Genomic DNA, 17185 nt, shown 5'->3' on the forward strand with positions numbered 1-17185 from the left:
TTTAAAGAGGTCACAAGACAAAAACTCAGCAGGGATTACATTTACTTTTCAGAAAACAACTTGAAAGCTCCTGTCCTCCATTTAAAGTTAAACATTAGTACTAACTCTGCAATGAGAACTTAACTCGAGGATACATGTTTCACTCAGGATAGGAAGTGGGTTTTGGAATACATGATGTAGTTTACAGGCCCACAGCGCCCTCTAAAGCTAGAGGGCTTTAAGGCCAGTCTTAAAGTGCTTTAGTCTCAAGTTGATGGATTTGTGTAAGTGATCTCAACACTAACACTTTATCTGCATTTTGATTTCACATTCTGTAAATTGATCTTGATTATTTACATATTATTAAAACTACAATATGGATTGTGTGCATTAATAGTCATAGGAGACAAAGCACAAAGAAATGGATCATTTAAAAGCGAACAATGACAGAAAAAGAATCAAACAATTTTTTTAAATGCAAAACTTTGAGTAGATTTATTTTACTTTTTTTTTCCTTCAGTGACAAAATTACAAAGCTTTTTTTTCTCAAAAAACAAAACACTATTAGAGGCTCAGAATAATTGAAATATATTTACATATGTTCAGCACTGCACAAAGCTACCACAGAACAAGTGACAGATATACAACCTCTTGATGAGGCTTGTCTCAAACACAGGAGCCATCTGATATACATATCAGGGACTCTACAAAAACAAAGCAAAAGCAGAACAAAGTAAAGTCAGTCCATGTTCACCATCTGGAGGTGACTCTGGAAACTGCACAGAAATCCCTGCAGTCTGCACACCAGACCAATGAAAAAAAAAAACCTGGATTTATTCTTTGGAATGTTTCACACGATCCCTAAAAAAATATAAATTAAATAACATTTTCTATCCAGATGACATAGATAACACAATTGAACATGACTTGAATAGCCTTGATTTGCGACGTAGCTGCAACAGAATATGACTGAAGTAGAAAGTGATCAGATTTCCTGTAGTTATTTATTGTACTTTGTTGGAAATCTAAATTATTTCTAACAAAATGCAAATTGTTAACAGGTGAAGCTTCATTATAAGGACACAAAAATAAAGTGGATAAAACATCACTTAATGCTGAATGAGGAAGAAAAAACAGACTGAGAACATGTACACTATATTGTTTTTATTAAAAAAAATGGAAAAGTCATTTAATAGATTTTGAAGTTTTCTTAATTTTACAACATTTGTACAAAAGAGTTTGATTACGAACAAATCAACATTGCTGGTCTCAACAGAGCAGATTTTGATGAATCTTTTTGACGATCTTCGTCAATTGATTCTTGCCTGGACTGAATGATGCCACGATCTCCTCGATCTGTTGGATCCTGGAAATACAAGAAAACATCCAGTATCACTGTTTTGTTACCGTTTGGTTTGGAAGTTTTTCTTCCATCTAGTGCTTAAATATTCCAGGTCATGATATCATTGTGCTGCCTCAACACTGTTGTTTAAGTGCTTTAAACTGGCAGTTCTCTCCTCCCAAAAAGGCAAGAAAGCACTGCTGTGCTCATTTTAAAAGGTGAAGTCGAGTGAAGCTTACGTTGTTGCTCCCATCATGTTTTTGAAGTTCTGCACTTGAAGGACACAGAGGTGGTCGGTCAAACTGACGGAGAAGATCACCTCAAACTTGGAGAGTTTCTTGAGACTGCTGAAGATGATGTGCACTCTAGAGGAAGAAAAAGAAGAATGTATATATAATGTAGCTTTGTTTTCTAATTTTTTTAAAATTACTTAATTTATTAATGACAGATCATACACATTTTGTTTCTCCAATGTCCACGAATGACATCACTAACCATCATGTTAAGGTACAGTTTCTGTGGTTTTCCTTTTAATGCAGAATTTGAGGCCACTTGGTCGGCCTTGAATGAAAAATATCCAGTCAACTGTGTCATGTTTGTTAAAAAGGGAAACAGGAACCTGGTGTTTTAAATTAAGATGTGCTTGATGATATTATAACAATTTTGAATTTTGAATCCTTATTAATAAAAGGCTAAATTCAGTGTGTACAGGTATCAGACACTTAAATTTAAGGTTATTTTCACCAAAATGTAATACTGATTTTGGACAAATAATCTATTCATGCATTGCAGTTAGTATAAAGTTAAGTATAGTTTATGTGTTCCCATGCGGGGGTAGGTTTTATGAAGGAATTTAACTTAATCTATATTTTGCCAACAGGTAGGTACAAGCATAAAGTAAAAAGACTCAGTTAGGTTTAATGATTTGTAACATTAGAAAAGTATGTGATGTGGCAATTAAGACATCACAAATTCACATTTAAGACTTTTAAGGCCCAATATTTTTCAAATTGAATTTAAAACATATTAACACTTTAAAAGGACCTGCACACACCCTGTACATTATTTATACAGTTGCCTTAAAAATGGTTCTTTTCGAAGGAAAGAGTTCTTACTGAGTGTCCACACAGCTGAGGTCCAGAATATCGAGCCTTAGACCTCCCCACATGTTCAGCAGACGCAATTCTTCTCCCAGCAGACGACAGCGACTCACCACCAGGCCCACGTCATGGAGCAGCTGCGTACAATAGGAGACAAAACACTTTAATTGCAAATCCAGAGTATCTGGGTAAAAAAGTTATTCCCACCATGGCGGGAAAACAAATTGAGGATGTACAAGGATGAAAATTTTGTCTGTTTGCATTCCCTGGTGTAACATTCAGTATCTGGACTGGGTCTACTGACTTAAAGAACTTTAAATAAGGTAAGTACAACATGCAGCTAATCATGTGTCAATCTCTTAATCAAGGATACAGATATCCAGTCACACCTACCTTTGGAACATGTCTGCTTGTCGGATACTTCTCCACCCAGTCAGCTTTTCCTTCGATGTACTGAGAGAGTAGCTTGTGAACAAGGCAGGCATGACCCTGTGACTTCTCATCTAGTTAGAAAACAAGATGTACAGCAGTCATTATTAAAATTACAGTACTCAAGATATGCTGATGGATATATATGTACAGTTCATTCATTATATTACAAGATTTGAATCCCTTTTAAACTCAAACACACAATATGCTTAACACAGATTCTGACAATTCTGACATAAACACAATATACTACTTTTTGAATTGTTTTTTTCCTCACCATCAAGTTGATATTTGAATGTGATGTTTGATATTTTCCTCTCAGACTGATTATCAGCTTCATTTCCTTCAAAAACAATCAGAAAGTAAAACATTATTTATTGAAAAAAGAGACATTATTTGTTAAAAAAGAAAAAAGAAAAAAGAATTTAATAACACAGATAAGTCTTTGGCATTTTAGACAGCATCCGAGGCACGTCCAGTACTGGTATCAGTATCAGAACCCTTGTTCTGACATAAGTGTGGCCAAAAGTGCAACATGGTTTAAATTTTCAGCCTTTAGACAGTAACAATTGTTTTTTCTTTTATTTGTCTGTGCAAGTTGATGCACATCTTAAAATCATGAGGATGTGGCATTTCTCCCAGTCTCTGTCACACAAACATGTTTTACATTACATCTGGAGAACAAGCTTTGTGCGCTAGAGCATCTCTGCAGCACTACAAAATTTCATTAAAACACTGTTTTGTGACACATTTTACCTTTATAAAATAATTGCAGTTCTTGTAATTTGGATATTGCACTTAGTCATATTGCGATTTTGATTATTTTGCGATTAACTGTGCAGCCCTACATCCCATGGTCTGTCAAAAAAAATAAATAAAATCAATTACCATTTGATTTTTCAAACGCCAACTGTAGATGGAAGGTCTCATGGAGGAAAGTGTAGACTGTGCACTGGTCTTTCTTCTCTGCAAACTTCCATTCATTCACCCTGAGGTAAAACAAAAACAAAACAACAGCAATAAGGTTATCACTATTTTTGAGTACAAAAGCTATTTTTGTAAAGAATACTAATAAACAGTTAGGGGGATACAAAGGGACACAAACTTTAAAATAGTCAAATGAAAGTGGACATGGTTCAGCATAAGCAGGTTTTGAAAATACGACTTTTGCCTTAAGATCTGAAAATTCATAAAAAACAAAAACTTACAAATGCAGCCCAGTGATGTGGCTCTCAAGGTTCCTCGTCTCAGCTTTCAGCCTGTTCAGTTTATTTGAATTCTGCTTCGTCTGCATCTCCAGTTCGGTTATCTCTCTGCATCGGGAAAAAGAGAAAAGACTAAGAAACAAAAAGAAACTATTCTGTATTTATAGTGGCTAAACATGAAAAAGATACTTATTAATGTTCTCAACTCACCGGTCATTATTCACCAAAGCCTCAGTGACTTTCTGCATTTCTGTAAAAAAATAAATAACTAAATCAGTTCAAGTACATAGAAATAAAAAAATATAACAATTAAGTGGTATTACGAGTTACCTTCCTGAAGTGACTTCAGACTTGATTTGTTGTCGAAGTCTTTTTCTTCAACTGCAGCAACTTCTAAAGGAAGGAAAAACAGAGGTCTTACAGCCGTTTCACCTTCTGCTTTGCCTGTACCTTGTGACAATACATCCGCACCAACACAGCCCACAGCAGCTATACCTGTTTCTAATTCACGAATACAGTCATCCAAACTTTTTATCATCTCATCTGCTTCCTCAATTGGTCCTCTCAACCTCTGTTGCTCCTCCTGAAAAATATAAAAAATGTCATTAACCATTTGTACTCTCAAAAGATCATAATGTTGTAATCGAGTATTTCTGTTTGAAGACTCTTACCAGATTTGCCTGCACAAGGTTTGAGTACAGCACTTCCTTCATTTCATGTGACTGAGCTTTGCTCGTCTTTCTGAACAAGTTGTTTCTCTCTTTTAGTTTTGCACCAAAAGATTTGAGCTGTGAATTTAAAAACAAACACAATGAGGGTTAGGAGTAAACATCATATGCCCAACTGATGCTCTTCCTAATGCAATTTATGGTTAACCAGAAAAAGAGATATCTGTATTGTCCTTTAAGAGTTCAAACTGCCCATACACATTGCAGTTTGATAAATACATTGATCTTATAATACCTCTTTCTCTGAAGAATTTCTTATTTCTTCCCACAGAGGTCCATTGACAATTATCAGTGGTCTGTCTAGATCCCGCATTCGCTCCTTCAGCCTGAGAAGAGGTCAAAACAGGTCTTGAGTCAAAATATCTGAATTTCAGACAGTTTTTAGACTTACTTTAAACTTCTTACATCACTCTCTATGCCACTGTCAAATGACATGATGTTGTGTACATTACAAAGCTGTCAATCAAGGTTTACCCTGTAAATTATTACAAACTCATAGTGGGAATTTTCTGAGGTTTTAAGGACATTCAGGTTTAAACCTAAAATGAGCCATGAACACTTCTCATGGAAGAAAAATCACAATGTTAAAAGTAAAAACAAACAAACAGAAAGCACTCATAAATGTATACTTTGAAACATAAAGGTTTTGTGAAATCTGAAGCATACATACCCCTCCACCTTCTCTGTAAGGTTCAGGACATCTGCCTGATACACAACCTGTTTAGGACGGTTGATATGCCTTTCTTTTAATAAATCCATCGATGTCCGATCTGAGTCTGACAAAAACTGCAAAAACATAATAAAAAGTCACATCACTACATTTGGCTCTTGTTTTTTTTATATAGCTTTCTTTAAAAATATATATGACAATATACTTACTCTCCCAGGAAGGACACTCTGCCGAGGATTATGGATGACAAAGTCTATGTTGAAGAGTTTAAAGAACTCCAACACTGTGATGGTGCCATCATCGACTTTCTGTAATCAAAACATTGAAGGCAATAAATAACTGATATGAAAAACAAAAATTAATATTTAAAAAATAAAATATGTAGACAATATACCCTCTGCATATCACTGGCGTAGTCTTCCAGCTGGGATTCAAAAAGGCTTTGTTTGAAAGCTAAAAGATAAAAAAAATAATAACTGAATCAGAATAAAAACACAATTACATCAGAAAAAACATCACAATATAAGGACCCTCATGATTCTCAAACTACATGAATCACAACTTACTTGATTCAAATGTAGCTTCACATTTGATTGTGGCCGTGTGACTGCTGTTGGAGTCATCTGTGGTCTGTGTGTTTATGCATGAAGCTGTAGTAATGTTACTGTCACACTCTACAGGATGAGACTGTAATCCCTGAAAACGAATTAAACAAAGAAAGAAACTAATGAAGAATGAGCTAATGAAGAATGTCTTCAGAAACACACAAAAAATATAACAAACTATAATATAATATACTGTAAATTCTCAAATCATAGTCAGTCAAGGAAAGAGAAGTGATTAACATATATATTTATTACCAGAGTTCCAATCCATTCAGAACAGCCATGTCATAATCACTAATCTGTGTTACTTTTGAATAATCTCAACTAATCAGGTCCAATCACATCTAATTTACTGTTTTTCTGTAAATTACATTACAAATTACAAAGTGCTTCCAGCTTCTTAGATGTGAATATTTTCTGATTTCTTTATTCTTCTAGCAGTTAACTGAATATTTCAGGTTGTGGACAATTTGAGGATGATATCTTGGGCTTTAAGAAACAATGATTAACATTTTTCACCATTTGCTGATATTTTATAGACCAAACGACTGATCGATTAATCTTAAAAAAATAAAATAATCACCAATGAAAATAATTGTTAGCTGCGGTCCTAATAACATGACTATGTTTTTGTACTAATAGGATCAGTGCTACAGAAATATATATTTTCTAGAAAGTATCATGTAAAAGGCACACATGGTGGAAGTTTTTAGTCTGCATACAGGAATGTATAACAAGAGCACATCAGGAAATCTATTATTATCATGTGATAAATATACTAATAAAATAAGGAAGATTATAATTTAAGGCATGTCTCTCATATAAACCTGGTTCTCTCTGTAGTCAAGGTAAATAAAGACTTTGATTTGAGAATTTGCAGTACTATAATCTGACCTACCTGTTCGTAGTCAGTGGCAGTCTCAGTGGATCCTCTCATTCTCTTCTCAGCCTCCATATTATTTTCATCTTCTGGCAAAGGTCTCTTTTGGCCGTGGACATCTCTCATAAACTCCTCTTCGAATACATTATCCTCTAAAGGCCCATCCATGTAGAACTCCCTGGAAGGACTCACTTTTTCCTGGGCTCTCCGAGGACTCCTTGTGTCCAGCATTTCTGACATATCTTCAATGCTACCAAGCTCTTCATCGTAAATGTCGCTCACATCACCGTCGAAGTTGTTCAGTTGATGAGTAACGTTGACAGTGACTGTCCTTGTATGTTCTCCAACTGAATTCACTTTGTTTGGATCGTCTGCCTTGCTTCTTTGGGGGAGTTTTGGCTTAAAGCCTCCCACTGAGAGTCTTGACATGAGTTGTTTAGTCTTCAAGTTGAACGGAGTTGTGGAAGCAGTAGAGGGTTGTTCTTCGTCCATAAGACATTGAGCTTGGGCATCTTCTTCAGTGTTTACTGAGCCCATTTCCAGTTCAGGCTCCATTACAGGTAGGGATTTAGTTTTGTCTTGGTCGTGTTCCAGCTGAGGCAAAGGTGCTGTGCAGCTTTCCATGGCAATAGTATCAGGAGCTGTGTTTATCATGTGGCTCAAACGCCTTATTTTAGAATGGAGATCGGCAAAACTCTTTCGTCTAGACTTCTGTGAAGGCACTGTATCGCTATCATCATCATGGTCAACAGCACTGGGTGAACAAGTTTGATCTGTAGTTTCAGGTTTCTTCCCGTTATCAGTTTCATTTAAGTCAAGAGAATCTGGATGAGTTGTGATTTCCACACCTTCTGGGCTGGATGATGCTCCATTTCTCTGTGGTGAAGTCATCTCTGTTTTATTCAAATGGTCAGAATTAACAGACAAGTCCTGTGTGGAAGAAAGGCATTGAGGTGACTCATCTGTACATTTTTGTCCCATAATGTGGCCTGTTTGAGCTTCAGTCATAGCCATGCTCAGATCATCCCCTGTCATGGTTTTATCTACTGGACTCTCCAAGACAGCTGAAACAAAACCTGGAGCTTCAATTTCAGTATTGACATCAGACTTCTGTGTTTTAAGTTGGTCCAGGACGCCATTTGTGTCTTCAATTTCTTGAGGGGTCAGTGCAGCAGGGGCCACTGCTTTGGTGATCACAGGATTAGCCCAGGGGCCACTCATCCTGGATAGGGAGTTCTTAAATCCTGGATCCAAAGTGTGAGCTGATGACGATCGGTTTCTACGTGGACGACAAGTCTCGCTCTCTCTTTTCTTCACTGATAAAGAAAAATCCACGTTTTCATTGGCGGATAGAATGTTAGAATCTCGGTGTGGAACTGAACCGGACACTGAATTGCTGGCAATATTTACAGTGTGACTTTGTGTCACATCCATAGCTGCATCATTTGCAGTGAACCTCACTGTTTTCTCTCCGCATGTAGGTAGAAAGTCCACATTTGTATGTGACTGTGGATTGAAATCAGTGGCAATGTTGACAGTGTGACTTCTGGTCACATCCATGGCTCCATCGTTTGCAGTGAACTGCACTGTCTTCTCTTGACAAGCAGGCAACGTGCTGCAATTGGGATGCAACTGTGGATCAAAGTCAGTGGCGATGTTGACAGTGTGACTTCTCGTCACATCCATGGCTGCATCGTTTGCAGTGAACCTCACTGTCTTCTCTCCACAAGCAGGTACAGGGTCCAGATTTTGATGTGACTGTGGGTTGAAATCAGTAACGATGTTTACAGTGTGACTTTGTGTCACATCCATTGCAGCATCATTTGCAGTGAACCTCACTGTCTTCTCTCCATAAGCAGGCAAAAAGTCCACATTTTGATGCGACTGTGGGTCAAAATCAGTGACGATGTTTACAGTGTGACTTTGTGTCACATCCATGGCTGCATCATTTGCACTGAATCTTACTGTCTTCTCTCCATAAGCGGGCACAAGGTCCACGTTTTGATGTGAGCGTGGGTCAAAATCAGTGATGATATTTACAGTGTGACTTTGTGTCACATCCATTGCAGCATCATTTGCAGTGAACCTCACTGTCTTCTCTCCACAGTCAGGTAGAAAGTCCAAATTTTTGTGTGAATGCAGTTCTAAACCAGTGGCAATGTTTACAGTGTGACTTCGTGTCACATCCATACATGCATCATCTGCAGAAAACCTGACTGTTTTCTCTCTGCAGTCATCTTCAGCATCAAATTTGACCTGTGGACAGGGAAGAAACACAATCACTGGAAGTGTACAGTCATAGAAAACATCCATGTTAAGAAAGACATTTTAAATTAGCATTACTAATAAGTACTATTTCACCACATTAGAGCCACCAGAAAAATAAAGTATGCTACTTTTCTCTAAAAGAAATAAATGCTGTGATTAAATCACTGTGATTCTGCATAACTTTACAAATGTGTTTATATCAGGAGAAACATAATGTAGCATGGTACATACCAAACACAGCTCTAAAATTCTGTTTACTTTATTTTAAATAAACAGTTTTCAGTGCAGTTGGGTTGTATATTAATTAATACGATTACATGATGAAAAAAATTGAAGTAAAGTTTTAAGCTTACCTGATGTCTTTGTGACTTTGTCCTTAAGGATGGCTTCAATGAGGTTTCCAATGGAATTAATTCTGAAGACGTTATAAAACATTAGTTTTTAATTCTATCACATTATATCATATTACCAAAATAACAATATTTTTTTTTATCAAATGTTACGTTTGTGGTTCACTTTTTCATAATTGTCCGAAGGTCTCATTTTGGTTACTCTCACACCAGATTATTCCATCAACATTTGAGGCAAGAAACAAACAAACAAATAAATAAAATAAAAGTAAAACTGGAAGGTTTGTGGTTTCTATACCTGTATGTTTAGATGATCCAAGTGCTTCACTGTTATTCGGTCCTGAAGTCATCTTTGCTGTGGGGTACATGTCTGTGGGAATAGACTGAAAAAGATCCTCTGAGCTAATGAGTCCTTCAATCCGGCCTGTCTGAGCCTCAGTCATATCCATGCTGACATCATTTTCAGGACAGATTGTACCCCCGTGAAACAGCTCTCCAAAGCTCCTGGTTGTATTCAGTGATTGATTTTCTTTACCAACATCAGTTTTAGGCTGTGACAGGAGGCTGTTTGTGTCGACAGTTCCCTTAGCGGATGCTGCAGCAGGAGGTACCATTCTGGCATTCACAGGATTACTACTGGTGGCACCTGTTTTGGAGAGACCTGAAAGGAAGCGTTGAAATCCTAGATCCAAACCATTTGCTGACGAGCTGGGCAGACCACAAGTCTCACGTTTTCTCTCCACCAGAGTTGAAGCATTGTCCACTTTTCCACTGATGCGATTTTGGTTTGGAGGAGCTAATGAACCACTGTCAATGTTCACCGTGTGACTCTGAGTCATGTCCATGAACTCATTACCTGCAGTGAACACTACTGTTTTCTCTATGCAGTCATCTTTTGTATCAAGGTTGACCTAAAAAGAGAAAAGACAGTACGTTATCCCATACTCATGGCAACATTAAAAAACAGTGCTAAACAGACCTTTCCATGCAGTCATTAGTTTTTGGAATGTCAATACCATACAAAGGATTATTGACAGACTTAAAACTTTGGCAAGATCAGAAATTAAGATGACACTTAGTTTTACAGGTCCCCAAATAATTACCAAGTAACATATTTGAAATTACCCCCCAAATTAACACCATACTTAGTGCATTATGATTTGGTAATTACCACCTACTTACCATGAAATTTCTGTACCTTTGTTAACAAAATAAATTCTAACAGCAAAGTAAACAAATTACAAAACTCACCTTGTGTCTTTGATGAGAAGCATGTAGAGAAGGATTCGTCAAGGATGTCGTACCTAAAATTGATAATTGAAATGTATTAAGATCCTATTTCAACTGTATTCAATTCAGTTGTGAAAATTAATAAAATGTTTTTAAAAAGTCATTGAATTGACCTGATTTAGTTTATTCATTAATTAATTATTTGATTTAAAGTTCAATACCTTTAGGGTTGAATGATGCCAGCATTCCACTGCTCTGCTGTTGTTTGGACACTGCTGTCTGTGACGCTCTGCTGTCAGGGTGGGAGTACATTTCTTGCATGGGGAGATGACACTGAAAGGGACTGTCATCATCAGCAAAACTCCGAATGCGGCCTGTCTGCGCTTCAGTCAAATCCATGTCATCCGTTGGACAGAGGGCACTTCCGTAAGATAATTCACCAATCTTCCTGGATGTGTTTAGCGACTTCTCCATCACAGCAGAAACAGACGTTGGGGCCTGATTCTCTTTATCCACATCAGATCGTTGTGTTTTAATCTGGGCCAGGGAGCTGTTTGTTTCTCTAGTGGTTGTTCCTGCAGGATTAACACTTGGGCCATTTGGTTTAAAGAGGCTGGCGAGGAAGTTTTCAAATCCAGCATCCAAACAAGGCACTGATGACGATATGTTTCTGTTCTCCGCACTCAAATCCATGTTTCTGCTAGTGGGAAGTGATACTAACCCACTTGTCATGTTCATAGTATGACTTAAGGTCATATCCATGGATCCATCATTTGCAGAGAACATCACTGTTTTGTCTCTGCTAGTGGGTAAAATGTCAAAGTTTTGAAGGGAAATGTCTGCGAGTATGTCTGCATCATTGGCAATGTTTATAGTGTGACTTTGGGTCATGTCCATGAATGCATCATCAGTCGCAAACATCACTGTCTTCTCCCCAAAGTCATTCCCAATACCAAAGTTGACCTGGTGAAGATGAGTAGCTTTATGTTAATTAACAGTCACTGAATATCAGGTTTTCCACTGATGAACATTTTTATGACATATTATAACAATAACAAAGAAACTAAACCATTTGGTGGCTGTGCAGTTGTAGGAAACAGCAAAGATAAAACAGCAAAGTAAAACAGACTTCCAGCTCACCGTATCCTTTTGTTGAGAAGCATGTAGAGGAGCGTTCAAAAGGGTTTCCATTCCTAAGTTTGAAGAGTTGAATTTAGTATCATCTTACACTGTGACAGACAACGCATGCACATAGTAACTTGGTTGTTTTCTATTTGAAAACTTAATATCCCTACCTGTAATTTGTTGAATCCCATCTTCAGTGACTGCCACCTGGACCCTTATGAAAGAAGACGATTTTCATGTTGTTAAGACGGAAAAAAATGACCAGTTTTGTGAGACTGTATTTTATACAATCTTAAGTCTAAGATTATATAAAATACAGCTGAATGTGTCGATCTTGAAAGGGTCAATTCACTTTACCTATTTTGCGTGGCTGCCGCTGCTGTGAAACAACACAGGACAAAATTACAAAGCTGCTTAAAGGAAATTACATTTTTAAAAATTCATATACTTGTACATATAACATACTTACTTAAGGGTATTAAATCCTGTAAAGGACTTCGGGCAGGAGACACATTTTTCACATCGCTGTAAAGAGAAAATACAGATTATGTTGAAATGTCAGTGTCCTTGTGGAAAACTAAGCCTGACTTTTTTTTCTTCTAGTGTCTTACTTTGAGAACAGGAGAACATCGTTGGCAGGGGCAAAGCTGACTCTTCTTGAATTCCTCTTTTCCACTGGTTTGGCACACTCCACCTTAGTGGAAATAAAATTAACAAATAAAGTAAAACATACATGGATAAACAATGGGGGAGAATTGATACTTATAAAACATATTATGGTTGGAGTGTCTCTGCCATTAAAACCAAAATCTCCACTTTAACATACAAACAAAGCAAAGAAAAAATGTTAAATCAAGCAATCCAATTACCACACGTTCCTGTTGCACTGGGTCAGGGAATACGATCGATTTCCGCGGTGCTTTTAAAATCTGAATGTGATAAATTGCATAGAATAGTGTTCAGGCTAACAATCTGTTCACAAGAAAAGTAAAGAGCATATATATACTTTGTCCATAACATTATTTGCAGCACTAACCGAAGAAATGCGCCGCTTGGAGAATCCACCACTTTCACTGTCAAACAAGACATGAAACACAGTATTATTCAGTTCTGGTGTATATGCATGTAGGATGCTTTTTTTTAATAATTGTATACAATGCCAATACAGTCTCACCACATGTAAATGCTAATGCCAGGTGTACAGCTGGCTTTGAGGAAATGTTTAGACAGTTGCTTAGAGATTCAGGTACAAAGCACACATGACCCACTTTTTCCTCAATAACATAATTTTTACTCACTCATTCCTGGGAGGATCCAGAGGCTCCATCTTCACCTGTAAACAAATGAGAACAAGACTTGTTGATACAGTAAATTATTACATTTAAGTTGCTGAGACACTGCCATTTCAGTGACACATATGCAACATTTCCCTTACTTTTCACTGGCATGCCACAAGAATGACCATCTTTAGCTAGAGCATTAAATACATAACCAAACATATTGTGTTTTTGGTGGAAAAACATGTAACTCAGGCGAGACACATGCTTTTCTGTACTAACGTTACAGCTCAGGGTTTTAACTTGATCCTGTATGCGGGATATTACGGTAACTACTCAGGGCGACGTTGGATTTCCCCTTTGTCAACATACGCTACATATTTCACCCAAAAACGCCTTCACCAAAACCATTAACTGCAGAAAGCAAACACATGATTACCGATTTCTAGCAAAGACAAAATCATTGATATTAATGCACTTTTTTTTTTAGCTAACGCTAACGTCCGTGTGCCATTCACAACATGAAGAAAACAACTAAACACCAAAGAAACATTACAGCACTTAAAATTACCTTGTTGTTGTTGATGTTAACTGATTCCTCGCGTTTTAAAACGTACACGGCTGTGTTATTACAGGTAAACTAAGTCAAAACTGTTTTCATGTCGTTTATTTTTGTCTGGGTCGATACGCGAACCTGCAAACAGCAGCTAACGTCAACGAGCCTCGATGCTAACGTCTAGAGTTTTGAATTTAGCCGCCTCCACGCATGCGCAGTGGACTCTATACGATGGGCTTGTCTGTTTCCTCGATTCTTCTTGGGTTTTTTTCGGTAACTGTTGTAACCGTCATCAAAGATTGATAATATAAGAGTTAACTGAACATAATCAAGAAACAAAAATCTTCTGACGTCCAGAAATGGCGAAAACTTGTCGTATCTATACAGGAAATGACGTAACAAACCGGAATTGACCACAGAGGGCGGGACGTTTTTGAATTCGTGCGGCTCAGTTGACTGTTGACAAATCTCGTTTGTAACGTTTCCGTAAAGGTAGGCATTTGTTATGTTATTAAACCATGTCAAGTATATAATCATATCTCAATTAACAGCTATTCTGAACACCTAACTTGGACCTCAGCTAAGCTAACGCCGCTTGTTTTGCTAGCTTTTGAAGCCTTTTTGTATTTGGAAAATCGCACCAAACTCCATTCAAAATCTATCAAATTTTACGTTCCGCGTAATAGCAAATAAATGGAACCAGTTATTGAATATTTAGAACACATACAAGCAGAACATGATTAAAAAGATTTACCTAGTTGAATTATAGAGAAACAGTTTGTTCAGTGAGGATGTCCATGACTGACTAAACGTGGTTAATTTAGTTATTTCTTCATACAGGTGCCTTTGTCATTCATTGCCGATACAGCAATGTCTTCTAAAATACCAAGAGGTGAGAGTATTCCAGTGCATTTCTGCACTTAGTTGGTGATTACTGTGTATTTTACTGAAATCAAACAAAGCGAATGTCTTATTAACAATCTTATCTGTTTTCCAGGTGTGCAGCTACCTGCAGAAACAAAGAAAACAGTTCATAAAGACACAGCAACTGTATCTGCAACGGCAAATGCTGCCCAAAAGTCAGACGGTATCCTTAAATCTCAAAAAGAAAATATGCCAAGGTGAGAAATTGCTAGTCAAACTTGTTGAGTATAAAACTGCATGTAACAAGTCAGAATAATGTGGTAAACATGCTGGATAGACCAACAAACCCACCTAGGTTGCATGGTATTCCACACTACTCCTCTGCCATAGATGGACAAAGTTCAGGGGAAAACACAGCTGCTTTATAGTCTTGAACTGATCTACAGAAGACATGGGAGTCATTACTTAGAATTAAATACAAACTAAAGTAATCGAGTTCTCCATCCACAGACACCTGCATGCATTAGTGTCAGACATTTTCCTTTGTCTCTTGAGCATCCCTTTGGTGTAAAGCATCACAAACTCCCGATACCTGATACAGAGTCTCTGAATGATTGCTTTTACATCTATGAACTCAAATTTTTTTCACTTATGTCTTTCAGAAAAAATGTTGCTCCTAAAGTGCACAAGGGGTAAGTCATCATCAGTTTCTTTCCTGCGGATGTGAGACTACTCAGTTCATCCTCCACACTAGCCCACATACATTTTTTTAACTTTATGACTCATTACATAAAACATTTTGTTTTACATCCGTGTTGTATAACATTGCACATCCTGAACAAGAAATGGTCTTCAGCCTTCACTTTATGTTGCTTTTTTCCATAGGATCTCCACCAGGTACGGACAACAGGCAGAGCTCAAGGAGCAAAATCAGCATTTGATTGCCACCAATGAGGAGCTGCAGAAAAACCTCACAGACACACAGGTGCAGGAAGTACTTTTAATGAAGAACTTAGAAGATTGCACTATAACCAAGTGTTATTTTGTGTAATACATCGGTCAGGCTCCTGATGCATGTCACTTGTCTGTTGTCAACTACAATTGAACATAACTGATGTCCTTTTTCACTATATGCCATTAGAATCTGTGTTGCTTTGCTAAATTCCTGTTTATATTGCAGCAAAGAGTAGCTGAGTTGGAGCTGCAGTTCACTGACCTTGAAAAGGAGAACGTAGGGTTACAGAAAAACCTGAAGGACTGTCATGTTCTCCTAGTCGGAGCCAAAATAGACCCAGGTGAATATGTAACCCCATTTTTTGTTTTTCTAGGCCTAATGTATGCTCTGGGGCTCAGTAGAAAATAACAGAAGATCATTTTGATTCTAAGTTTTAGGAGAAAGAGTTGGAGAAGCTGCACGACAAAATGAAGATCAAAGAAAAGAAGTCATGGTAAATATATATTTATTTTATTAGAGTTTACTTGATAATATAAGTAGAGTCGTGCTTTATTAGTCATTTGCTTTATCAGACTTCAAATCAAAACACAACACATCAAACTCACAAATAACTATGAGGATGCACAATATGGATTACCGATAATAACCTGCCTGCGCTGGCCGATACTAATGAGATAACCTATAATTTCCTAAACTGTAGTATATGCACACCTAAGGGAAGAAATGCTCAGATGTAATGAGCGAAGAATGATAATTTAATATTCCATAAGATCTATTTTGTTAAAACTCATAGACTTTCCCTTTGGTACCCTTGCAGAACATCTATTGTGTGTTATACTTGTTGTCTCTGTTTATTGGCCAATTGTGCATACCATCATTACTGTACTGAAATGTGTAGATGCCGTGCTTGTTAAGTACATGAAAGCAATTTCTCTTCATATTATCGTCACTATATATCTGCTATAATTTCACTGATACTGCTAAATAGTGAATAATTAAAATTTCCCAATATCGGCCCAATAAACATATTGTGCATGCCTGATAACTACAAACTGGAAAGCAGGTGAAATTACAGTACAAACACACAGATACACATAATAATTTGTTCAAGAAATGTGAATAAATATTTATATATTTTTTATATAATTCAAATCTACTCTATACTTGTATTGTAACATACATGGTTACAGGATTTCGGCTATCATAGGCGGTGCCATCTGGTAAACGCAATCCTCATCGTCTCTGTTTCAGAGTGTCTCCACAGACCTGCTGCATGAATTAAGAGCGTTTGGAGACGTTGCATCGCAGCAACGTGCTCAACTAGAGGTGAGTCAAACATGTTGAAAATGTCATTGAACAATGATGTAACCAATTGATTTGAGTGATCATTTGAGTGTATTTTAAATGTCGCTAATTTCACACACTTATAGAAAATCCAAACAACGATGACAGAACTCACGAAAGCACGGGAACATATGATGCAGGAGAGGGAGAACTTTTCCTTGGAGGCTGCTGAAATGGAAAAAGCTCTCAAGGAAGCAGAAGCTCTCTTGTTGTAAAAATGGATAATAATTACACCGTGAAAAAAATGTGTATATTCATGCGTAATATGTCTTTTGTTT

General features: G+C 37.1%; 2 protein-coding genes across 3 annotated transcripts; one reads left to right on the forward strand and one right to left on the reverse strand.

Moving 5' to 3' along the window:
- Positions 1–1128: 1128 nt before the first annotated feature.
- knl1 (kinetochore scaffold 1) lies at positions 1129–13905 on the reverse strand. Of its 2 annotated transcripts, none has more exons than XM_073492317.1 (30): positions 13760–13905; positions 13210–13244; positions 12948–12984; positions 12781–12840; positions 12523–12605; positions 12381–12436; positions 12269–12290; positions 12082–12125; positions 11927–11979; positions 11008–11749; positions 10808–10860; positions 9855–10467; positions 9560–9621; positions 6957–9194; positions 6020–6149; positions 5848–5906; positions 5663–5761; positions 5454–5569; positions 5019–5109; positions 4727–4843; positions 4551–4638; positions 4386–4445; positions 4266–4305; positions 4059–4163; positions 3739–3839; positions 3128–3193; positions 2815–2924; positions 2437–2558; positions 1561–1686; positions 1129–1345 (listed from the first exon to the last, which is right to left on the reverse strand). In XM_073492317.1, exons 2-30 carry the CDS (start codon positions 13236–13238, stop codon positions 1249–1251), a joined length of 5619 nt encoding a protein of 1872 aa, XP_073348418.1. In that variant the 5' UTR covers positions 13239–13244; positions 13760–13905; the 3' UTR covers positions 1129–1248. The 2 variants fall into 2 exon arrangements, with proteins under 2 accessions (XP_073348418.1, XP_073348417.1); XM_073492316.1 differs by having other exon boundaries at positions 4386–4448.
- A 268-nt stretch (positions 13906–14173) lies between these two features.
- knstrn (kinetochore localized astrin (SPAG5) binding protein) lies at positions 14174–17185 on the forward strand. Its single transcript, XM_073493268.1, has 9 exons — positions 14174–14236; positions 14585–14636; positions 14742–14865; positions 15271–15300; positions 15494–15593; positions 15789–15903; positions 15995–16056; positions 16815–16889; positions 16994–17185. Exons 2-9 carry the CDS (start codon positions 14615–14617, stop codon positions 17120–17122), a joined length of 657 nt encoding a protein of 218 aa, XP_073349369.1. The 5' UTR covers positions 14174–14236; positions 14585–14614; the 3' UTR covers positions 17123–17185.

This window comes from Pagrus major, chromosome 22 (genome assembly GCF_040436345.1).
Source record: "Pagrus major chromosome 22, Pma_NU_1.0".
Classification (NCBI taxonomy): domain Eukaryota; kingdom Metazoa; phylum Chordata; class Actinopteri; order Spariformes; family Sparidae; genus Pagrus; species Pagrus major.